At 34.5% G+C, this 26,516-nt stretch overlaps 1 protein-coding gene and 1 long non-coding RNA gene across 2 annotated transcripts; one reads left to right on the top strand and one right to left on the bottom strand.

Annotated features, from left to right (window-relative positions):
* Positions 1–4,791: 4,791 nt before the first annotated feature.
* On the bottom strand, positions 4,792–11,809 carry LOC132279045 (uncharacterized). The gene is made up of 2 exons (XR_009471203.1): positions 11,455–11,809; positions 4,792–5,066 (listed from the first exon to the last, which is right to left on the bottom strand). It is a non-coding gene; the product is annotated as an uncharacterized LOC132279045 (long non-coding RNA).
* A 6,535-nt stretch (positions 11,810–18,344) lies between these two features.
* LOC132278594 (probable 1-acyl-sn-glycerol-3-phosphate acyltransferase 4) lies at positions 18,345–25,425 on the top strand. The gene is made up of 5 exons (XM_059780421.1): positions 18,345–18,617; positions 20,735–20,820; positions 20,946–21,565; positions 22,082–22,212; positions 24,951–25,425. The coding sequence occupies exons 3-5, from the start codon at positions 20,997–20,999 to the stop codon at positions 25,394–25,396; spliced, it is 1,146 nt and encodes a 381-aa protein (XP_059636404.1). The 5' UTR covers positions 18,345–18,617; positions 20,735–20,820; positions 20,946–20,996; the 3' UTR covers positions 25,397–25,425.
* The last annotated feature ends 1,091 nt before the right edge of the window (positions 25,426–26,516 follow it).

Here is a 26,516-nt window from a genome sequence, read left to right as displayed (position 1 = left end):
ACCAAGCATATAGAAATCCGTTATCACTTTCTCAGAGACCATGTGGCAAAAGGAGACATTGAACTTGTGTTTGTAAATTCCAATAAACAATGGGCTGATATATTCACCAAACCTCTTCAAGAAGACAACTTTCTTACAATTCGAAGAGAATTAGGAATGACAAATATCTCTGAAATTTGACTATTCTGTGATAAGTTATCTAACCGGTTATATAATTCCTCTTAACCGGTAAGATGAACTAAACCCAGTGACTGATACTTAAACTCTCTATTCATCTAACCGGTTACCAAATTTCCTTCTAACCGGTAAGATAAGCAAAGACCAGTAGCCTCGCATTCTCATTCACTTTCCATCAACCGGTTACCAAATTCCCTTCTAACCGGTTACCAAACCACATCTAACTGGTTACATAGTCCTGCAAATCTCTTCTAATCGGTTAGATAAAGCAACATAACCGGTTACTTAAAGATCTAGATCTAAACTAATCAATCAGATTTCATCATCTAACCGGTTACATTCATTAAAATCATAAAGATTCTCAGTCATCTAAACAGTTACCACAAGGGATCTAACCGGTTACTTTAGATACAAATCTGAAGTACTCGAGTACTTCCCTCAATCTAACCGGTTAGTTGTTCATTTAATATAAAAACCATACGTCACTTTCACCAGTCCTAATCGAACACATCTCATTCTCTACTCGAACACTTCATCATCTTCTTCCCCAACCCTCAATCCAGTTACCATGGTTCGCACTCGAGGAAGTCTTCGTCCTAAAAACGTCCCCATTCGCAGTGGTCACAGTGGTCGTGGCTCCGGCAGAGGCAATCCTCAATCGTCTTCTTCCTTCTTCGTCGAAGATCCTTCCTCAGGGGAAGAATACAATCCATCCTCTTCCACTGCTCAAATACGAAAGCGCAAGCGAACTGAAAATCAAGAAGGAGCCTCTCAAGATGAAAATCCAGTCCTTGCTGCTTCCTATCTCTCATGAGAGATGGAATTGCTATTCAACACTCGGTTTCGCAACAGGGGGGTGTCTCAAGGTCGAATTTTTTATGCCGATTTCTGCATATGAGAAAATCTATCGTTCTACGACAAATTTCAGGCCTTGGGGTGGGATTCATTCATAGGAATCGAGGAACCCTACTATCCCACTCTCATTCAAGTCTTTTACACCCATCTTAAACTCAAAGACACCCACAGGTCAAAGGTGAGAACATCAAGTTTAACTATAAAACCCTAAATTCTATCTTGGGCATTGAAAACAAGGGAAAGAAGATTTATGCTCACAGATCTGAGACTGAGGTTGATTGGTATAGTGAGATGATGGCAATGATACATCTCACTCAGAATTTTTTCCGGACAAAGACTTTTCCTCTCACCTCTACTGACTTCACCGTTGAAGCCCGTCTAATTCATAATGCTCTGTTCTATTGTGTCATCCCTCGAGGCAGCGGCAGAACTCATGTATCCCATTTGGATCTGTTCTTGATTTGGTGCATTACTTTGGGCATTCAGCTCAATTTGGGCTATATTATTTTTCAGCACCTTCTTCAGTTCATTGCAGATCCGGATGATACTACCTCCACTCCCGGGAAAACTGGCAAACTTGCCACATTGCCCTACGGCATGTTTCTGACTCGAGTATTTAAACACTTCAACGTCTCTCTTGACTCAGAATTCCACAAAAAGGACCCTACTCGTGAAGATAGGCTGTCCTTAAATTTTTTTTAAAATATGCAGTGTCGCAAAGTCAATCGAGTCTGGGAAAGACTTCTTGCAGCTCCCGCACCTGATGCTCCTGCACCCGAGGCCGATCCTTTTCAGCACCAGGCATTTGACTTTGACAATTTTGATGACTTCTTTGCAGAGGGTTCCACAGTGCCTCAACTTCAGCCTCCCATTCCTCTTGAAGTGACTCAGCTACTTAGTGATCAGCATGCCGAGACTATGGCGGCTATCCGAGCCCTAGGTGACAGAATCACCGCTTTTGAGACTCACGCTGACAGTGTTGGGACGTCCTTCATCTCTCGCTCCCATGATTAGTCATCCGATCTCAATATTGTCATTCAGTATGCTATGGAGACCTATTATCTCATTGATTGCCGGCTGGCCGTCCATAATGCTAATGCCGAAATTATGAAGGATTTTTTAAAATTAATGGCCGAGCGCATTCAAATCATTCCTCCGGGATTTGTGTTTCCGGAACAACGTCGTCGATCTGATGTCCCACCTCCTCCTCCACCTCCTCGTCCCAAGCCCCGTGACCCCGTAGTTGAAATTAATGATTGATGTGATTATTGCTAGACAATTTTATTTTGATTCTTATCTTGTCTTATCTGAAATCCCCCCTCCCATACCTTTTTGAGATGTCAAATGGGGAGAATAAGCTTGATGTGTTTTGATGTGATGTCACTATCACTTACTTTTGAATATGAAATTAACATGATGACTTATTTTGGCAGAAGTATATACTTAATGCATTTTTAGGCCTTATTCATCTTATGCACTAAGATAGGGGGAGAAAATTCAAACATGGATATTATATAATTATTTTTCTTATGTATGAACACATTAATGTTTTGCCATCATCAAAAAAGGGGAGATTGTTGACCCTAAAGGTCATTCAAAGATCGTCTAATAATTTTGATGATTACAAAACATTATGAAGTGTTCTCGGTCTAATGTTTGCATTGAGTTTGCAGGGCAAAGGAAATAAAATACGCCAAGCAACCGAGACAAAGAAACCATTTCAAGAGAAATCCAATCTACTCCAAGAATAATGCAATCATGATTGACTTGAAGACAATGGGTGGATAGATCGATGAGTGATTAGGATTTTCTGTCAAAGTAATCTATGAATTAATTTGAAGCTCAAATCTATTGGCTCATGCATTTTCATTCACATCTTTCAAGATTCTGCACTTAAAAAGAAAAATAAAAAATCTCCTTAGAATCTCATAACCGGTTAGGAAGTTTCATAAACCGTTTAGATGAGCTAAAACAGAAAGCAACATATGATCGAAGGTATCTCATAACCGGTTAGGAAGTTTCATCTAACCGTTTAGATGAACAAAACAGAAAGCTTGATCTTCTTATCCGCACCTTGTAACCGGTTAGAAGAATTGTTCTAACCGTTTAGATTAACATACAAAACATTGTATCTACCTTCTCATAACCGGTTAGGAGAACTCAAGTAACCGTTTACATGTACTTAAACAGAATACGATTTTTTCTTAGCCAATGATGTAACCGGTTAGAAGAAGCTATATAATCGGTTAGATATGCGTTAACAGAACGATACTTATCTTGAACTTTGATGTAACCGGTTAGGAAGCCTCTTGTGTTCAAATAGTTGGCCTTAACTAAAGAAGTCCCTCAGCAGATGTAACCGGTTAGGAAAAATCCTCTAACTGGTTAGATGAGATCCAATCTCACTTCTTCTAATTTTTAGAAACTAAAGCAGATCTGAAGTTGATATATTTATTGCTCTAACGGTTACACAAACATTTAATGCTCTTCAACCTACCACAACAGATATATTTGAGTAATTAATGCATTTCATTTTTCTTGAACTCTATAAAAAGACAAGCATTGAAGAAGGCTAGTGCGCAGTTGAGAGAATTCAAAAATATCATTCAAAGCATTTACTCAAGCATTCATTTCACTCAACCATACCAACTTGAGCTTCATTTTAATTCATTTATTACTTTAGCCTTTTGAGCTTACATTTGTACATCTATCTTGAGAAAGATTCATTCTTGTATCACAATTAAAATTTCTTCTACAAACTTGTAAGGGTTGGTGTAACCCAAAGAAGCCTAGAAGAAGGGTGTTCTTCTAGCAAAGAAGAGAAACAAGTGTTTACTTTATGTAAAGGTTTGCTCTCCACTCGTAAGGAGAAGCCATAGTGCATCGGGAAGTCTCAAGAGGGATCTTGAGCTGAGGAGTAGGAGTTTCCGAACCTCGCTAAAATCACCGAGTCGTTGTTTGAAATTTTTCTTCTCTTATCTCTTTTACAATTGTGCTATTAATTGTTTACTTTCATATCTTATATGTTGCATAATTGTTTGAATGGTAGAATAGAATTTGCAAATCTATAAATTACGAAAATTGGCCATTGACTCTATTCACCCCACCTCTAGAGTCAATTAGTGGTTAACATTTATAATGTTAATAATTTATAGGTTTGCCACAAATTCTTATCGTGCCATGATAAATATGTGGCTTATTTTTGGTATTTGTCACAATATATATTTCTGGCTATTAAATTAAATTTTATTTTTTAATAATAGAATAGCCACGGATAAACTCCGTGGCCTATTTTGAATAGTTACCACGACATATATTCGTGGGCAATTAGATTTCTAGCCACGAATGAACTCTGTGGCCTTTTTGGATATTTGCCACGACGTATATTCGTGGGTAATTAGATTTATAGCCACGAATGAACTCCGTGGGAAAAGGGTTAAATTAGCCACGATATATATTTTCGTTGCAAAAGTATTGAATTAGCCACAATTAATTCCTATATCGAGATTGCTAATTGCCACGAAAGTATTGTTATTTAGCTATGAAATAGCTTGTGGCGATAGGAGGTATTTTACCACAAGTTCAAATTTTGTGGCAAAAGTTCCACATTTTGCCACGAAAATTTTTATTCGTGGTTATTTGCAATTTGTGACGGGGCTACGCCCACGACTGAGCTACGAGCTATTTCTTGTGGCTAAAAGGCTTTCGCTACGAAATTTGAAGGTTTTTGCCACGAAGTGTCTTGTGGTGTAATACCCCTAATTTTAAAAGGATAGTCTCGGTATTTATTTATTTATTTTTATTATATTTTTTTTATTTGTTTAATTGATTATTTGACTAATTGTTTATGTGTTTAATTGAATTAAGTGTTACTTGATTAATTGGCTACTTATCTATGTGTTATTTGTATTTTGTCTAGGTGTTATTTGTATTATTTGTTTAATTAGATTGTGTGCTTAAATGATGTATTTGATTAATGTTAATTAATTGTAAATTAAATGTTTTCATTTCTTTTATTATTTTATTTTATTTTTCTTTTATGGTTATGGTTAGTGGTAATTGGTCAACCAATTGGATCCCATGGACTGCTTGGATAGGAGGTTGGATGGGTATGGATAATTATCCATGGATAGTTGTATATGTATATATATAGATATATATGTATATACATATATATAAAAAGGAAAGTAATTTATTAATATTATAGTAACTTTAGTATTAATAAATAATCTGATGTATATATTTTATATATTTATATAATAAGGATATACATATATTTTATACGTAACATGTTTTAAGTTACCTTTTTAATATTATGGTAACTTTAGTATAAATAAATAATCTGATGTATATATTTTATTTATTTAATGAGAATACAGATAGATTATATACTTAACATGTTTTAAGTTACCTTTTAATATTATGGTAACTTTAGTATTACTAAATAATCTAATGTATATATTTTATTTAATTAATAAGGATATACATAGATTATATACGTAACATATTTTAAGTTACCTTTTTAATATTTTCATTTTTATTTTTTTTTATTAAGTTGACTTGGATTGGGAAAAGGAATAGGGTTATTATTTAGCCTATAAATACACAACTATAGGTTGAAAAAGGAGTGAAAATATATCACGTAATATATTCTAGAGAGAGAGTTAGAGAGAGAAGGAGAAAGAGGGAGGAAGGAGGAGAAAACCCTTTAGAGAGAAGATCAAGGAAGAAGAAGTTTAACTTTCAATCCGAAAGTTTAAGGCAAGTTCTTCTTCTATCTCTTTCCCTTTGATTCGTGTTTCTGTACATGCCTAGGAAATTCCAGGATTTACTAAACACATAAAAATTAAATAATTATGCATGTTTAATTGGATTAAAGTATAGGTTTTTGTGAAATTGGGTCATATCTGTTCTTGTGTTATAAATTAAAAAAATGTATGATTTTGATTTGATTTCTGGTGTGAATTTTTATATGTTTGAATTATGTATTTTTCATATATGTGGAATGATGGAACGTAGAAACATGCCTAGGATTCCTGAATATTAAATAGGGACTAGGTTTGGGTTTAAATAAATTTAAATACACTCAATCATAACGATGCTTGCTATTTAAATGTTTACACAAACGAATGGATTTAATCTTTTAAAATGTTTTAGCAATTGAGAATAAATGTGTAGGATGAATTGGATATGGAGAATGCTTATTTGACGATATAATAAAATATCATCATGTATAAGATTCAGTTTGTGTAGGACATATGATATATGAGCTTAAATAAATAATAAGTCATTCATATTCTGTGATAACTTGATATCATATTATCATAGTTATTTCTGGAATGTTTGATGTATTTCTTTAATTATTACATCAATTGTTGGATTGTGTGGTTTAATGCACCGGTATGGGACGGTGGCATTCTAGGGACGGATTAACTTATCAGTTAAGTCCTACCTATTTTATTATATAAGGGAATGGATTAACTAAAATGTTAAGTCCTACTTATATTCAAGTCAGGTCAGCTGAACAAGTTGAATGACTTATGGAGGATTAATTTATACTGGATAGGATGGTCACCTTATATTCAAGTCAGGTCAGCTGAACAAGTTGAATGACTTATGGAGGATTAATTTATACTGGATAGGATGGTCACTAGATTTTATATATATAAGTATGGTGCCATGATATGAGCTTGAGTCTCAGGATCAGTGGTTAGGGTGCGTATATCGCCAGGGATGTGTAGCTAGATATAGTGTAGTTGTGTACCCTGGTAGGTCTAAGTACTCATGCCCACTATATGTGCGTTTTGCATGTTGCCTACTATTCAGGTTGAGACAACCCTATAGTCTAGTGAGGTTCCTTTAGTGTGTATATATATATATACGGACTACTAGTTATTGTTGGATTGACTAGGATGTATACGTGTATCGGATCTCTGCTTGGACTGTAGTAGAGTAGAACTTGTTTGTGGGCCTGACCCACCATTATTTTTCAGGTGTTCGTCACGAGTAGAGGTTGTTCATGTTGAGCGGGGATCAATCTACTTCATTCTTCCGATGCTACATAGGAGTTCCTTTATGATTCAGTTTCCTGTTTTAGAATACTGTCATTTGTTTAGTTTGGATTTTCTAGGGGTCCACACAGTATGGATTCCCGAGTTGTATTTTGGAGGATCAGTTTTATCAGAAGAGTTTATTAATTAATGGAAATATATTATGAGGTTTATTATTAGATTATCATTTTAGTTTCTTGTCAGCATTTTATTTATTCTTCTTTATTCTTTTGTACTCTGTGTTCGGTTATTATCAATTTGTTTTGATATCTTCGGGTATTCGGGCGTGGGCCTGGCCAACCCACATTCGGAAATTCGGGGGTATCACAGTTGGTATCAGAGCACTCCAGGTTCAAGTGTCCTTAGGAGTGTCTTTCGTTATGTGACTTCCGCGTTGCGTCTCTTAAAACTTAGAGCTCATATTAGGATTCGTTGTACTCTATTTACGGTTCGTTAGGAGGAGCTGATGTCAATTAGATTTTGTAGTTACAGAATGGTTGGCATTAGGAGGAGGATTGGGTTCAAGGCGAAAGCAATAAAAACCCAAAGAAGTAAAGGAGTAAGTTATCGATTTCATTGCCCGAAAGCAGAGTTAAGGATTGATGGTTTAGGTTCGTTTGGCGTTACTTTAAAAGTATAAGCCAAGGAAGGATTTAGGTGTACGTGATAGGTCATCGCATATCGGGGCTAACACGACTTCAGTTGATCTCAAAAAGGAGACAAGCGAGGAGTAGGAGCCGAAGATGATCCTAATGGAGGAGATTTATATGCATCCAATAGAGAGGGTATTAAATCTTGAAGATGGATGATCGCGCGAGGTGATCTGAATTGCTAAGTAGTATAGCGAATGTTATTAGTAGAATTAGGGTTGATCAATCTACAAATAATTAAGCTTTCTTATCATCTCTAAAAGAGGTATATAAGAAGTATTGTTCAGGAGTTTGGGGATCGGATGTGTTCTTATCAGAACGAAATACATAATTTTTAAATCACATACAAAAAGGCATATGGATTATGTTGTGACGTTCTAATTCACTTTATAAAGCCAAGTTAGATAGTTTACATTCCGTGTATAGGGAGGATGAGGGTTAAGCCCTTAGTATTTGCTTAGACTAACAAATGTTGCTTTTAAGCTATGTTTTAAAGGATATGTTTCGAGGTTAAATGATTATTTACAAAACTATAAAAGGAAATTTTGAAACAATCTAGTAAGGTTGATTTCAAAGGAGACTTTCTTTTCTAGAAAGAACGATGTCCTAAGTAGGAGTATATTTTGTTCTGTTGTGTTTATCATACGTGCTTTATGTTATTTTATTTATTTATTTATTTATTTATTTATTTATTTATTATTATTTTTTTTTGTTAATTACTCGGGATTTGGTATGTGGTTTAGTTGGGGACATAAGTGTGTGATCAATCAATTATTGTTTTAATAACATGGAGTCATAGCGCTATTTACGCTAAATTTGTGAGCATACGGTCATAGGATTTGGTAGATACACATAAATCTAACTAATCTATTGGACCTGGACATGTGTCATTATGGTGCGTTTTGGGATGGGATAATTAAACCATCACTACGGGTCAAACAATCTAGAACGATTAATTTGATATACTTTACGTTAGGTGTGGATTCGTATCATATTACAACGCCATGATATTGGTGATTGTTAATGTTTCGGTATGCGTGAGGTAGTGGTAAATAAAGATCACTAAAACGCCATGATGATATATCAGAGGTGCTGGATTTGCTGAACATCTTCTTGAAAATTTTAGAAGTTGTTACCAAGTCGGAAGGAGGATTTAGTACTGGATTAAGTACTTATTGGAATGACAGCGAGTGAGTATAGGAGATTGAATAAGTATTCAGCACTAAATTCTTAATCAAGAATTTATTCAAGAGGGTGTGTCATTAGGAGGAATTTACCGGTGTTGCACATGGAAGAGGAAGCTAAGTATTTTTATTTCCATAAATAATATGGAATTATTTTTTTTAGTCACAATTTGCAACAAATAGTTGTTGCAAGGAAATTGATGACTTATGTGGAGGATGGAAAGATTTCATATTCTTTTGAAGTTAGACAAAGAAGTTGGATTGACACTAACTTGTCTTAAAGAAGCAGGGTGTGTCAAAGATAAGATGGTAAGACCAAACACCTATATAAAGATGAGGTGCATGGTATATATGGAAAGGTCGTAGTTTGTTGACTTTTGTTGAGTTAAAGTCATAGTTGACTATTGATAAATGGAATTACCGATTGACTTTCAATATCGGTAAGTTTATCACAGATCAGTAGTGGATAGATTTAGTTGCAGAATTCGCTTTTGAAGATGCTCCAATTTAAATAATGGGTACAGACGAAAACTGGTGGTACTGGATTAACAGTACTTTCTGCAGACAAATTGGATGGAGGATGCAAAGACTGAGTTTCACAACTCTTAGTTCTTTATTCACCCTAGTAGAAACATGATGCTTCACAGTATGAAGCAGATGTTTGGAGGACAGGCAGGAAGAGGAATATAGTGTTTTTTCTCTAAGTCTAATATTTATTAAATAGTAGAGATGGACCATCAGAGATCACTGGATTCTTGCAGCTATTTTCTATACTGAAGTGGAAATGACAGAGCATTTTCACGGATTTAGTTGAGGGATTGCTGATTTGATGCAAGGGTCAGGATTCTAGATGGGATATTGGTTGACTGATAAAATTAAATCAGTTTCATTTTATCTATTTTGATCGAGCTGGTAAGATATCAGTTCATACGAATATAACGGATCACGAGACGGTTTAGATATATAGAAGTGGTAATTCACACTTTATATCAAGTTCTGTCTGGTGGAAGCAATTATGGAAGTGGATGCTCTTAACAAATGATAGAATATTTAAATCTTTCGATTAGTTGTTAAGTTATTAGATGCATTTATAGCAGGTGTAATAATAACACTTGTTATTACTACGGTAGTTGAGGAGTTCAATTTTGAATATCGGAGCTAACCTTCGAGAAGGCGTTACCTTACTCAGATGGAGTTTAAGGTACTGGAGGAGGAGTTAGTAGTTTCTATAAATAGTGATATGACGGTCGAGCGACTGAGATGGAAATTTATAATTTTTTTTTTTGGTACACCCAGACGGTTAGAAGGTACATCACGACATCAAATATCGGTTTTGGTGAACAGGTACGGATAGGGACGTGTCTATAATTGCCCTAAGTGTAAAACCTGCTACAAAGGTGGAAAGTTGATCATTAGATATCATAGGAATCTTTAGCCACTTCCTATACCAAATATGGAAGTTGAACTAAACAGGAGTGATAGTCGGTGGGAATGATCGACATTGATTTGGAATTTCAATTTTCCATATGGAATCCGAGTGGTGGATTGAGAAAGATTGCTTGAGGACATAAATTTGAGTGATGCTTATTTTAGAACTTCATAGTAGTTTTATAGTTCAGTGATAGTGGTGTTATAGCATGTGGATGTCCATATTAGTGGATGCAAAGTGCTATTTCGAAGGAGCTTTATGAAGATTTTAGAGTAGCAGCTCTACTTCATAAATATAGACGGGGGAATTAATCGAGAGATTAAATTAGACCATAAAGGATATGTTTGAGGCGTATATCCTAGATTTTCATGGACTGTTGGAAGAATTTACTTCACTTGTCGGAATTTTGTCTGTGATATTGTTGGCACAAGGAGGTTAGTGTGACAACTTTGGAGGTTTTGTATCTTTCACAATGCATACCTCTCATTTGTTGGTTGGAAATGGAAGTAAGGGTTGTACAATTAGACCTTGACTTCATTTAAAAATATGTCGGAAATAGATACTTCCCTTTATATTGAACTGCGCGCGGTTGGGAAGCAACAGTAGGATGTTGTAAATAGTTGAACTCGTATACTAGAGTTTTTCTATCAGGGAGTAGTTTGCTCGTTCTGTTTTCTATGTAGGAAGAAAGACGATTTTTGGAGAAATGTCAATTTTACTTATTACATTGACTTTTACACGATTGTGTTTCGCAATTGAGGCAGTCACCTCTGAATTAGCGTTACCAAATTATTAGCGCTGGGTGCATAGGAGTTTGTGCGTATATTCTATGGCACTTGGAGGTATGTAGATCATTCCCTTGTCGACATAGGAGGATTACGTTGTTATTTGATACGACCTACACATTGTATGATTATTGTGTTTCTTAAAATATAGGAACTCTGTATACCACTGGGTATATTAGAGTTAAGTGGAGCCCTTATAGTAAGGTTGCGTCTATTTGGGAATATGATGATGTTTTTCGCTCACAGTTTCCAAGCATAATAGAAGAAAGTAAGGGCGAATTCCGAGGACGGAATTCCTTTTATTAGGGGGGAAAAATGTAATACCCCTAATTTTAAAAGGATAGTCTCGGTATTTATTTATTTATTTTTATTATATTTTTTTTATTTGTTTAATTGATTATTTGACTAATTGTTTATGTGTTTAATTGAATTAAGTGTTACTTGATTAATTGGCTACTTATCTATGTGTTATTTGTATTTTGTCTAGGTGTTATTTGTATTATTTGTTTAATTAGATTGTGTGCTTAAATGATGTATTTGATTAATGTTAATTAATTGTAAATTAAATGTTTTCATTTCTTTTATTATTTTATTTTATTTTTCTTTTATGGTTATGGTTAGTGGTAATTGGTCAACCAATTGGATCCCATGGACTGCTTGGATAGGAGGTTGGATGGGTATGGATAATTATCCATTGATAGTTGTATATGTATATATATAGATATATATGTATATACATATATATAAAAAGGAAAGTAATTTATTAATATTATAGTAACTTTAGTATTAATAAATAATCTGATGTATATATTTTATATATTTATATAATAAGGATATACATATATTTTATACGTAACATGTTTTAAGTTACCTTTTTAATATTATGGTAACTTTAGTATAAATAAATAATCTGATGTATATATTTTATTTATTTAATGAGAATACAGATAGATTATATACTTAACATGTTTTAAGTTACCTTTTAATATTATGGTAACTTTAGTATTACTAAATAATCTAATGTATATATTTTATTTAATTAATAAGGATATACATAGATTATATACGTAACATATTTTAAGTTACCTTTTTAATATTTTCATTTTTATTTATTTTTATTAAGTTGACTTGGATTGGGAAAAGGAATAGGGTTATTATTTAGCCTATAAATACACAACTATAGGTTGAAAAAGGAGTGAAAATATATCACGTAATATATTCTAGAGAGAGAGTTAGAGAGAGAAGGAGAAAGAGGGAGGAAGGAGGAGAAAACCCTTTAGAGAGAAGATCAAGGAAGAAGAAGTTTAACTTTCAATCCGAAAGTTTAAGGCAAGTTCTTCTTCTATATCTTTCCCTTTGATTCGTGTTTCTGTACATGCCTAGGAAATTCCAGGATTTACTAAACACATAAAAATTAAATAATTATGCATGTTTAATTGGATTAAAGTATAGGTTTTTGTGAAATTGGGTCATATCTGTTCTTGTGTTATAAATTAAAAAAATGTATGATTTTGATTTGATTTCTGGTGTGAATTTTTATATGTTTGAATTATGTATTTTTTATATATGTGGAATGATGGAACGTAGAAACATGCCTAGGATTCCTGAATATTAAATAGGGACTAGGTTTGGGTTTAAATAAATTTAAATACACTCAATCATAACGATGCTTGCTATTTAAATGTTTACACAAACGAATGGATTTAATCTTTTAAAATGTTTTAGCAATTGAGAATAAATGTGTAGGATGAATTGGATATGGAGAATGCTTATTTGACGATATAATAAAATATCATCATGTATAAGATTCAGTTTGTGTAGGACATATGATATATGAGCTTAAATAAATAATAAGTCATTCATATTCTGTGATAACTTGATATCATATTATCATAGTTATTTCTGGAATGTTTGATGTATTTCTTTAATTATTACATCAATTGTTGGATTGTGTGGTTTAATGCACCGGTATGGGACGGTGGCATTCTAGGGACGGATTAACTTATCAGTTAAGTCCTACCTATTTTATTATATAAGGGAATGGATTAACTAAAATGTTAAGTCCTATTTATATTCAAGTCAGGTCAGCTGAACAAGTTGAATGACTTATGGAGGATTAATTTATACTGGATAGGATGGTCACCTTATATTCAAGTCAGGTCAGCTGAACAAGTTGAATGACTTATGGAGGATTAATTTATACTGGATAGGATGGTCACTAGATTTTATATATATAAGTATGGTGCCATGATATGAGCTTGAGTCTCAGGATCAGTGGTTAGGGTGCGTATATCGCCAGGGATGTGTAGCTAGATATAGTGTAGTTGTGTACCCTGGTAGGTCTAGGTACTCATGCCCACTATATGTGCGTTTTGCATGTTGCCTACTATTCAGGTTGAGACAACCCTATAGTCTAGTGAGGTTCCTTTAGTGTGTATATATATATATACGGATTACTAGTTATTGTTGGATTGACTAGGATGTATAAGTGTATCGGATCTCTGCTTGGACTGTAGTAGAGTAGAACTTGTTTGTGGGCCTGACCCACCATTGTTTTTCAGGTGTTCGTCACGAGTAGAGGTTGTTCATGTTGAGCGGGGATCAATCTACTTCATTCTTCCGATGCTACATAGGAGTTCCTTTATGATTCAGTTTCCTGTTTTAGAATACTGTCATTTGTTTAGTTTGGATTTTCTAGGGGTCCACACAGTATGGATTCCCGAGTTGTATTTTGGAGGATCAGTTTTATCAGAAGAGTTTATTAATTAATGGAAATATATTATGAGGTTTATTATTAGATTATCATTTTAGTTTCTTGTCAGCATTTTATTTATTCTTCTTTATTCTTTTGTACTCTGTGTTCGTTTATTATCAATTTGTTTTGATATCCTCGGGTATTCGGGCGTGGGCCTGGCCAACCCACATTCGGAAATTCGGGGGTATCACATGTGGCAAGAATCCTAATTTGTTGTAGTGACTTCAAATTACAAAATTTACAAGAATCAGAAGTTTAAAAAATCAAAACCCATATCTTTTAGTTTCAATTGCCTGCTATTCCAGTTTGGGTTCGCCGTTCGCAAGCTTCAGCCGCTATCTCTCAACTCTTAAGCTTGCCCCCTTCTCTCTCTGCAATTGCTAACTTGTATGAATGGGTTTTTAAAAATAATTTTGAGGTAATCACCATAATCTCAAAGATTCATTAAAATAAAGAATATCTAAATTCGAAACACATAATGACTAACAAGTGTGAGCAAATCCCAGATTGAAGAACAAGTTGGGTAATGAAAATTTTGAGAGAAACAGAGAGACGAATCATAGAAATTTTGAGTTTTTTAAACAAAATTTACAGATCTAAGAAGATATATATATATATATATATATATATATATATATATATATGAGGATGAGAGGGGAAGAGAAAATACAGATATGAGAATTTACCCGGTCACCGTCGATAATCGCTGTCGTTGTAGATGAGAGGGAGAAAGAGGTCGTTGCAAATGAGAGGGAGAGAGAGACAACAGGGCAACACAACCATAGAGCAATGGATAGGAAAGCAATGGACAGAGATAGAAAGCCGTTCCAAACGATGTTGTACAGAGTGATAGAAGACTTGCCAAAAAAATTGGCAGCTCCTATATCTGAGAGCATATTTGACATTCTCAAAATTTGAGAGCTCAAATGAAAGCCCATTGGAGCCCACTTTTACACCTCTCTTAAAATTTGAGTTTAGCAGCCCAAATGAAAGAGCATTGGAGTTATTCTTAGGAACCTACAAAATTGTCAAACATTCCATATTAGTATATGAAATTGGAGGAGAGTATGAAAATAGTATTCTTTGTCTTCTCCCCCAATTTCATATATAGATATGATCGGTCTTCAAAACATTAATTTTAAACCCAGAAATTTTTTTGAGGGGGGCAAACTTGTATAGTGGGTCATTTTTGTAATTTCAATGGGGTTTCTTCATATATTTTTAAAAATTTAAAGTATAAAATGCAAAAAAAAAAGAAAAAAAAAAAATCAGTTGGGACGAATTATAATTTTAGTGGAGACATTTTCGTAAATTCATAAAAATTTGAAGTATAAAATGCAATATATATATGAATTGTAATTTTAGTGGGGACATCTTTATAAATTTTCAAAAATTTAAGATATAAAATAAAAATATAAAAAATTCAGTTGGGCCATCCGCCCCACTAGTCCTACGTTGGATCCATCTATTTACAACAAAATTAAAAACCGACAATCTGTTGCTGCCATATCAAGAATATCTCCAAGAATGTGAACCAGAGCAATATCATCGTGACTATGCTGGCGTGAAAGCTGGGCTAGAGCATGAACGACTCCATCACCATGTCTAAGGATATGACTAAGTGAATAAAAGGAAAATTGCCTTAGCACCACTTGAATATCTGACGAAATAGAGTGATTTCAACATGCCCACAAGCCACTCTATTCACTGCTTGGACCACCAACAATGAGTCACATTCAAACCAGATATGACCATAAGAAGACGATAAAGCCCATAGAACCGCTTTACGGAGACAAATGGCTTTAGCCAGAGTAGCACTAGAAGCCAGAAAAGGAGAAAAAACTACTGCCTATAGAATGGTTCCCCTAGAATCCTGAAAAACAGTACCCCCACCCCTAACATGGGTAAAAGATAAAAATGAAGTATCCACATTACATTTAATAATACCCTCTGTGGGAGGCAACCAACGGGAAGGAGAAGAATGATGAAACAAAGTAGAACAAGTTCCAAACTTAGACAAGGTCAAATTGAGAAGTGGAGAAGAGGAAGCTTCCTTAAACTCCCAAAAAGAAGAGCAAGCCACCGAAACAACCCTAGAGGGGTCAAATAGCAGCTCGTTGAAAACAAGCTTATTTCGAGCCTTCCAAATACCCCAGCAGCAAAAGGTCACCAACCCCAACACATCTTGATCCTCATTTGTAGATGCCCACATCCCCACTAATGTCATCCACAAATCCGCAAATGAGGAAGGGGGATCAACCGTAAAATCAAACCTTAGAGAAGATCATTGTAGAGAAGATCGCTTAATCTCTTGTAATAAAAGGGAGAGGAAATGTTAATTTGGATATATGTTATAATTTGTAAGGTCAAAATTGCGATCACGTCATTTATCACTTAAATGCCTTGTACACCTTCCAATAAGTGAATTTCAAAAGCTTTTGTAGCTTTCATGGAACAAACTTTTGATGGGTTGGGCGTTTTAAAGAAGATTGTTTGAAAATATTTATCAAACACAAATTATTTTAGTGAAATTTCTTTCTAGGTTTAGAAACCCGTTTTAGATATGGCTACAACTCGGGCGGGTTGGGCGAGCTTGGGATTCATCTCGGGTTAGGTTCATATAGAAAATCATCAGTCCAAGCCCAACTTAAGCTGCCTAAGCCCAACCCATACATAATTTGTCTAGCCTGAGCCCACCTGAGAAGAATTTGTGTATAAAAAATAAATCAATTAATACTGCACCCATGACTTGAACTTAAGACCTCAAGCATAAATCCCAAGCACACTGCCAACTTGGCTACCACACTCTTGTAACTTAAGTATAATTATAAATATATATAATATTTTTAGGCTAGGGTTAGGCTTCGGGCTTCATTCATATCAACCCAAGCCCAGCTCGACTTGAATTCGGGCTCAAAATATATAGTCCGGGCCTAAACCGAAATTAGAAAAACATTGCCCAAGCCTGCAAAATTTTGGGCTGGGCTCAGGTTATTTTGGGTTGGGCCCACCTGAGTTGCAGCCCTAGTTTTAGAGTCCCAAGAAGTAGGGTTGCAACTCGGATTGGTTGGACGAGTTTGAGATATAACTTGAACTCAACTCACCATATGAAATACTAAATCCTAACTCTATCTTCAACCCTAACTATTCAGGCCGAGCTCAATCCATCATTCTACGTTTTAATTCGGGTTTAGAATTCGAGTCAAAAATTCAGATTAATTCGGGTTACTAATATGGCTAATTTTCACACCGAAAATTTAATATAATCTTAAATTAGTTTTATGTTAAATTACTCTTAAAAAAAAATTAAAGACTTTTTATAAATTTTTAATAAATTACAAACAAATTCTTATAAAATTAAATTATCTTAAATGTTAAATAAATTAAGGAAGTTTAAAGGAAAAAAAGATACTCATAGTTTAAATATTATATATAATGTATATAAAATTAAAAATATATATATATGAAAATAGTATTAGAATTTGGGTTCGGGTTACTAGTGCATCAATCCAAACTCGGCCCTAATTAAATTCGGATTGAAAATTTTCAACCCAAGTCCAACCCTAATTGCAAAAATAATTATCCAAACCTACAAAAAATCAGACTGAACTCAAATTGCCCAATTAAGTTTCACCCCTCCGAGATTCTTTCTGTTCCATTCAATTAATGAATTACGTTGCAAAAATATTATGTCAACGTTGGTTCATTAACCGAACCGAATGGGACCAGGACGTATGTGGTTTGGTTCTACTAGGATTTTATTCCAATTAAAAAAACACTCCATTTGCGTCCCATGTATTGGGTGAAGCCCATTCTACTTCTAGTTGTAGCTTGGCAAGATGATTGTAACGGATTGTCCACTCCACCCATGCCCTATGTTGACATGTTGTGGTCCTTACTCATAGGTTGGTGGTGTGCCAAACAAAACTTGAAATATAATTATGATATAAATGCCATTAATTTTTGTACCACTAATGCGATAGCTATTGAAATTAATACTTAAAAATTAGATAAATTTATCTAAGGCATATTCTTAAGGGCGTTTGTTATCTTTCACCTTCGATTTTGAGATATATTATAATATAAATATTTGTTAATTTGAAAATTCACAGTGAGTGAGTAATGTATTCAAACTATAGTGTAAGTTAATGTAATTTATCTTATTATCTGTTTATATAAAAGAAAGATAAAATTATTAATTTATAAAATTTGATTATCTTTTTATATAAGTGAAGGGTAAAATTATTATTTAAAAAATTTGGTAACGGATCCTTTATCATGGAAGTTAATATGAGTATAATTTATATGTTTATTTATTCTTTGAATAAATTACACTGTCCTTTATTAAGGTTTGAATAAATCTCACAGAAGTAGAGTATTTCAGATTTATTACTTTCACATTGTTGAGGTTCAGAAACTTCCCTCAAACCCTCTTCATCAAAACTTGTAAAAAAAAAAATCAGAAAATGATAAGTAGCCCCCTTACACTCATTTTTTTTAATTTATTTTTTTCCATCGTTGCTCCTTGAAATAGGGTAAAAAAGTCATTCTCAGGGTTTGATTTTCTGTGATCAGACCAATAACGTTGTCGAGATCAGTGGGTGTGCACGCAGCTGATCATCGCTCTTCTTCGATTCGTGAAGTGTCCTGTTCTTGTTAAATTGGCCATCTTTCTCTGCTTGATAAGCTCGATAACAAGCAATCTCTAACGTTTCGATTTCCACACAAACAGGTACTTCCTCACCATATACATACATATATATATATATACATATATATATATATATATATATATATTATATGTTCTCGGTTGAAATAAATTACAGAGTAGTCGATTTTATCTTCCGGTGTTTCTTTAAATGGCTGTTTGGTGACTCAAAATTCGTAGAAAAAATAATGAAATTTCGGAATCTTTTAGCATGTTAAAGTTGAATTTCTTGCGGGATTCGAACCTTTCTTTTTCCGGTTCTTTTCTCTGATAACAAAAGGTGATTACTATTTTATTTTCTCTTCTATTTTTTTTTTCTTTTTCTAATTTGTTTTTTTCTTATGTGGATTAGACCTTTGTAGTTTTTCACTCCAATGTAGGTTTAAGTCTGAACATAAATTTAGATTTATTGAGATTATATTAAATTACACAGAATAATACATTGGTTACGATTGGTTTGGGTTTGGATTTGAATTTTAATTCTTTTGTGAAATTTATGAGTTTCTATTCAGGAATTATTATTATTATTTTTATTTTTTTAATTCGGAACGGCTAGCATTGTAAAAGATATATTGGTGTTGTACGTTTAATGAGACATTAGTGTGTCAAGTAAGGATGTTTAGCTTTTGTTGATATTTTTTCTAAAAGGTTTTGGCTACATATGTAGGAAGGAGAGAAACTAAAATTTTGAATATTCAAATTTTCATTATTTTTTACATGAGGAAACAGTAAAATATTCAGCTGATTAAGTAACTTTAATTGTTTGGTTTGTTTAAGTTGAGTCTTTATCGGAAACCAAGACAACATATAAAATTCGGATTCAGAATTTTCTTTTCTTTTCTTCTAGCATTTTCAGTTTTCTTAGTAACCAAACAGAGAAACATGGAAACGTGGTTGCTGATTTACTGTAGACTTTTATCTACTTAATTCTGTATTCTGCCTATTATGTGCTACACATTGTATGATTTTAAAACATGGGATAGATTTCGTATAGTGATACTGTATACTATTTGTAAGGGATGAAGTATAGCCTTGTGTAATTTATTTTTGGGGTAATCAAATTGGTTCATTGTGTCCTACAATTTAGGACGTACGGGTAAATTAGAAGGACAACACTCCAAATGCAGTTGTTATTATATATAGGATTTCAGAGGAGATGATTAGGGTTTGAACCTTGCGAAGAAGCTAGCTCGAAGGAATGTTCCTTTTCAAGGCAAACACCTCAAAGATGGTTCGGTATTAATTTAGGAAGTTTAATATTATGGTAAGACCAGGATCTGGTAGTGGAAGCACGACAATGTCTGTTTTATAGCATGATATTGCATGTGTGAGTTGCTATGTAGGATGGTTTGGCTCTTTCGAAATGGTGATGCCTTTTAGTTGATATATAATAATTTTGAGTCTCCACGATGATTAATTATTAGACAGAAAACCGTAGATAGTTACTATTATCTGCATTGTCAAGCTTCGGCATTGACATTTCCCAATTTTTCTTAGGTAGGATGACCTTGAAAATTCAAAATAACATGGGATAAGAATATCTCTTGAGAGGTTGGAGGCAATGGTTCTTAATATAGATGTGTCGTTGCAAAAGCGGTAAACGAAGCTTGTGGTTGGATAAATTTATGGGAGAATGAAAGAAAAAGAAAGATCAACAAGTGGGAGAAAAATGAGGCTTCTGTATGGAAACTAGAAAACAGTTATTACCTAGTTGTGGTCCTGCTTACATGAGATGCTGGAGGGAAAGACTGAAAGAGACCTGAACTGTGGTTTTGTATTGTACAAAGTGGCTGCTAGCAGATCGAACCTCTGCCCTTAAGCTTGTTAACCTGAACTTGTTAGCACAATTGATCTTAGGACTACTCCTGATGGCATGGTTCTAACAACTGCCTTTGACTTGGTGGACACCATTGATATAATCGCTGACAAGTTAATTAATTATTTAGTTCTTCTATGGCTTCTCGCTTAAGAAAGTTCCTTTTAATTGAATGTCCGTGTTGACTAAATTGTATTTCGACATTTGATTGATGCCACTTTGATGGCCATTTTTTGAATCTTTTTCGGATGCTATGTAGGATCTCTTTATTTGTGTGTGGAGCTGATCTTTGTCTGTACTCATATCTTATTGCATCTTGTGGCAGCTGTAGGTGTGCAAACCCTTGCCATCATACTGTCAGTTGGACATTTTTTTCCTTTCTCCTTGACGATCAATTTAAAGAACATTCTGGTTTGTTTTATTCTCTTCTTTTTCCTTCGGTTTTTTCTGTTTGCTTTGTTTTACTCTAAGGTCATATTGGGCCATCTCAATTCTCAAGTGACTGTAAGCAATATTATCTTGCATAAATATTGCAGCGGCAATGAGGAGTGGGTTCTAAAGCTTGTAGAGTACATTTCTGGTAGAAGATGGAAGTCTGTCCTGTCCTCAGTTCTAGTTATGGCTCAAAGCATCGCCCTTTGACTCCTCTTAGGGTTTTTAGGGGTTTGATGTGTTTAGTGATTCTTCTTTATACCGCGTTCATGTTTTTGGTGTATTTTGGTCCCCCGGCTATGATGTTGCGCTGTTTAACTATACGCTATAGTAGGAAAGCAATATCCTTCTTTTTTGGTATTTGGCTTTCTTTATGGCCCTTCTTATTTGAAAAGATAAACAGGACTGAAGTTATTTTTTCCGGAGAAACTGTTCCACCAAGGGAACGTGTCTTACTTATTGCCAACCACAAAACTGAAGTTGATTGGATGTACCTGTGGGATCTTGCAATGCGGAAGGGCTGCCTGGGCTACATAAAATATGTCCTTAAGAGCAGTTTGATGAAACTACCTGTTTTTGGTTGGGGTTTTCATATTTTGGAGTTCATTTCAGTAGAGAGAAAGTGGGAAATTGATGAACCAGTCATGCGTCAAATGCTTTCAACTTTCATTAATTCAGAGGATCCTTTATGGCTTGCTGTCTTCCCAGAAGGAACTGATTTTACGTAAATTCTCAGTGCCCTTGTTCTATGTACATGCACCTCTTCCACTAGTTACAAATATGTTTCTTTTTTGTCTTTTGAAGTAGCCTAATATCTTGATTAATTCCATTTAGTCTATAAATTACCTTTTTGTTTATAAATATATGAAGACATTCATGGCTCCCTAGTGTAGATCATAAGAATGCAACATTTGTGATCTCTGCATCTTTATCCATCTAGGACATATTTTTGAGCTTGCCAAATTTCAACTGTTAAGAACTGTTGGGGTAAAAGAGTTGGTGTTGGTGCCTATGCCTCATGGAAGATCCTAAGCTCTAGTATCTTCCTGCCCGTATCCCCAAAGGGCCAGCCACCTTATTGGGTTTTTCTGGGTAATGACCCTAACCGTATCTGGAGATTAGTTGTGGGGCAAACGGTCTGGCGTACCTCGTCAGCCATTAAATAAATAAAAAATTGTTATGACTTGTGCACTTTTGTCATGTTTCACTATCCATTCATATTTTTTGCCTTCCCATACAGTGAAGAGAAGTGCAAAAGGAGTCAAAATTTCGCAGCTGGAAATGGATTGCCTGTGCTGAAGAATGTGCTGCTTCCAAAAACAAGAGGCTTTTGTACTTGCTTGGAAATTCTGAAGGGCTCCTTGGATGCAGGTTGTTATTCTCATATATGTTCTCAATATATATATATATATAATTGGTTGCATTACTTCTAGATATATCCTGAAGTGAAGGCATTTAATAATGGCAATGTGCATGTGTGCTTATAAACAAACTTACTGAGATGGGAGATATTTCCATCGTATTTAGAAAGGGCTTGACTTTTTTCCAGTTATTTAATTCCTTGCCTTGAAATGTAGGAAAAGGACTAACCATCAGCTGAACCACACAGTGGATTTATGTACAAAAATCATTTGGTTTTGAAAATTTCAACCACATTTGATTTAAACAAATTTGAGGGTGAAAACCCCATATAAGAATGTCTGAAAAAAAGGGTAAGTGAATAAATGGCTTAACCATCTTATCAGGCTGATTGTTTTGTATGGTTGATATGCTAGATGATGTGCAATATAGCAGTAAGTCCTAGAACTTATTATAGGTTCATAATGGTAAGGAGGTGAGCTCAGCAAAGAGGTTGGGATTCGCACGTTATGTTATGTTGACGTAGAGTTTGGGATTTGTTTTCTTTTAAATTACGAAATAACAAGTTGGTTTTTTTGGTTTGGGTCAGGAATGGGTTTTCTAGATCGTGCTGGATTTTTGTGACATCAAGACGTAGAGTTTTTATTATTCTAAAATTTATGAAATCTTGTGAAGGGGATAACATCCTAAAATTCACTTTTAAGTTTTTAAACTCAGGGCAAAGACACTACCAACCAAGTCACCACTAGAACCACCTACAATTTTTGTTATTTCACCATCCTCTTACAATTTACCATCTCCATCAGTGCTAACGCCTAATGACCATATCTACTTCTACAGCCATTGCCATTACTGCTGATGGCAATGGTTCTAGCAGTGGAATTGGTTACCACTGTACTTACAGCAACAGCTGCTGCTGCTGCCTCCACTATTGCCACCGTTGCAGCACTAATGCAACCACCATCAACAGCATCATTTAAACCCTTTACCGCTAGCACAACCAATGCCTTTCACAATAATGCTGATTTCTGCCACTACCACCTTCATTACTATGATGCTGTTGCCCTTTTACTACCATCATTAAATCGATTTTCCATACAAAAGGCTATTGATTTGATAATAAGACCACCACCAAGTCCACAGTCTCTCTACTTGACACTTCTACCCCATCGCCATAGGTGCATCTACCGCCCTTATCCGCAATTGCTACTTTACTTAGACCAATGTTACCATACTTCCACCACTAGCACTAACACCATCTTTATTACTCTCACGACTACTGCTGCCATGCTGCCACCACAACCCACCCACCACCATATACAAAATCTTACCATAGGTAGAGGAAAAGAACCATAGATATAAAGAAGACAATGCACACTGTTGCGGTGTTGCCTAATTTTGCTCTCTAAAGATGAATTTTTAGATATTTATTATTATTTATATGATATGCATTGTCCACATCCTTGGATCAGTTACAAATGATATATTACCAGATGATCTTGATTCATTCTACAGTAACTTTTCTTAACACATTGGTTTGGAATTTCCCATTTGGACTGCAAATGAATCAAGCCACTCATGAACACCTCAAGAGTAGCTTGTTCAAGCTCGTTTATCATTATCAAGGACAGATTGAAATAAAGCCACATTTTCAGGCCTATTCAATAGATTCATGAAACTCGTTGAATTAAAAGGAGAATAGTTACTTGATAGGAGCTTTTATCTATGATTGCTGTTAGAATTTTAAATTCTGAACTATAGTTTTGTTCTTTTTCTCACTACTTTTCCTTCCCATGTGCCATTAATCATTAATTCCATTAAAAATAGCTTAAAGATTTAGGCTGGCCAAATGTAAGAGTTAGCATCACATGGGAATTGGGAAGGAGTCAGAAATCTAAACCATTGGGCCAAAGTAATGGGAAGCATCACCGTGATAACAAAAAATTCTTTGATATGCAAAAAATGAAGTTATAGACACCTGGTTATTCCCAAATCAAAATGTATTTCTAGACAACTGCACTTTCCTTTTCTAAAATATTAATATCAATTCCTCTGACTTGAGCTCACTTGAAAAAACAGCTGTGTTACTTGACATGAACAACTTCTGATACTCTGAATTCAGCAGGTGATGCAATATTTGTTTTAACTTTCCTTGCTTGGTGTTTGCGCCAATTCATCTTTGGACCTGCGCATTATATACTTGTTAAAATTGTTGATGATTGAAGAATGTGATCCTTGTGTGCCTGTATTTTGAAAGGCCACCGGAATTTTACAAATTTGATGCATCTTTATTGTGATACGGAGATTGTGAACACTCACTCACTCACTCAAGTGCCAGTGGTGATGCCAACTGAACTCTTATCTTTATTGGATGTTTCGGTCCTTTACTTGTCTGCTATTTTGAACTTTTGTCATTTTCTGACGGGTTAATCATGCGGAGATTTATGTCTCTGGATATGCTAACATCAAAGACTTAGTGAAGTGACAATTTCCTAAATCAAAGTAGCAGTTTATGACACATTCATTTTGAAAGATTTACAAGTTTAGTTTACTTTCGATGTGTTCATTTCGTACATATTATGCTTATAATTTATATTATATGCTTTACTTATCAGAAAAAAAAAAATTTATATTATATGCTTCAATTCACAATTGAACATTTCTTGATGATCAATTTCTTTTGAAATCATTGTTGTCTTTAATATCTCCAAATATTTCTTCAAATGTTTCTTTTTGTCAAATTATTTCAGTTTATGACATTACTATCGCGTACAAGCACGGATACCCTTCTTTCTTGGACAATGTCTTTGGCATCGACCCTTCAGAAGTTCACATACATGTTCGACGCATCCCTGTGGAGGAGATTCCAGCATCTGAAAGTGAGGCGGCTGCTTGGTTGATAGATGTGTTCCAGCTCAAGGATCAATTGCTCTCAGATTTCAGTGTTCAAGGTCATTTCCCCCATCAAGGAACAGAAGGAGAACTTCCAACATTGAAGTGCTTGGTAACTTTTACAGTACTAGTTACTTTGATTGGCATGTTTACATTCCTTACCTTTTGCTATTCCGTTTGGTTTAAAATTTACATAGGTTTGTCTTGTACATATCTTGCTTCTGCTACTTATCTCAATATCAGAACATCGCCAGCTCTGGGCTTTGTTAAACCAATGATATGTTGTGAGAGAACAAAGAAGTGAACAGCTAGTCTATAAAGTTTTTTGAATCATTGTCTCTGTTGTGGGTGAAGAAACCTGTAAAATCGTTTGCCTCCTGGGATTTTCTATTCTTGCGAACCTGCGTCTGGGATTGTTAATTTTCAGAATAAAAATGCTCAGTCCCTTCTTCCAGAAAGCAACTTTGTGAGGCCTAGCATGCGTATACTGTCATCAAGAGAAATGTTTTGTGGAACTTTGTATTTTGTTGCTACTTAATTCATGGTTACGTTTCATCTTAAGATTTGAAGTTGCAGTTACTCCCCATACTTAGAGAGATTTTTGGCTAAAATTACTACCCAAAGGTTTTAGCTAGACCAACTATTTGATTTTTTTCATGAGTAAACTATAAACTCTAAAAACAGCAGCCTCTATGGCATTGAGATTTAATATAAAACTCTAATAATGAATAAGATATATCTAAATTTCTTCAATAATATTGGCCAAACTTGTATTCTTATAATATATATATTTAAATTGAATAAAGAAATAAAGTATGAAGAACACAAAGGCAAGGATATACGTGGTTCAGCCACTAAGGCTTACATTCATGGCACACAAAGCCCAAAAGGCTACATATATTGTATTATAATAATCTCTCTTTTCATAATGAATACAATGGTGAAAACTCCTCTATATAGGTGAAGAAATGATGAAAATGGAAAGAGAGAAAATAGGAAACAACATTAATACTGACAGATATTCCTCCACTAATTCCTTTTGTATCTTCAATATTAAGAAACATCAATGCTGCAGGATTTTCCTCCATTGATTCCTCTAATAATAATAACAGTAAATCTTCAACAATATATATATATATATATATATATATATATATATATATATATATAAGAAGTTTAAACTTTTAGGGGTAGAACATTAGGTCTCAATGCCTACACCTCAGGAAGGGCAAATTCCTCAGTTGTAAGAAAGGTATAGTTTTATTATTCTTGGAAACACAATGGATCAACCCTTGGGAAACTTGCAGAATTTGAAACTGTGGGATCGCTAATTTAATTCTTTTTTTCTTTCCCCAGCAAATAAAGGGAACACTACATAAACCCATGTTCACAATCATCGTGAACACAAAAACACATATCCATGG

This window comes from Cornus florida, unplaced genomic scaffold, assembly GCF_030987335.1.
Source record: "Cornus florida cultivar Cherokee Brave unplaced genomic scaffold, ASM3098733v1 CherokeeBrave_3.0.0_Hap2_Chr10, whole genome shotgun sequence".
In the NCBI taxonomy this organism is placed as follows: domain Eukaryota; kingdom Viridiplantae; phylum Streptophyta; class Magnoliopsida; order Cornales; family Cornaceae; genus Cornus; species Cornus florida.
Note: the sequence above shows the minus strand (reverse complement) of the source record. Positions and strands in the feature narration are given on the sequence as shown.

What these genes read in the sequence shown, in the direction of transcription:
- LOC132278594 (XM_059780421.1), top strand. Translation starts at nt 20,997, where the DNA reads ATGGAAGTCTGTCCTGTCCTCAGTTCTAGTTATGGCTCAAAGCATCGC. An exon ending in CCAGAAGGAACTGATTTTAC is followed by an intron (nt 21,566 to 22,081) that starts GTAAATTCTCAG and finishes CTTCCCATACAG; the next exon opens with TGAAGAGAAGTGCAAAAGGA. An exon ending in GAAGGGCTCCTTGGATGCAG is followed by an intron (nt 22,213 to 24,950) that starts GTTGTTATTCTC and finishes AAATTATTTCAG; the next exon opens with TTTATGACATTACTATCGCG.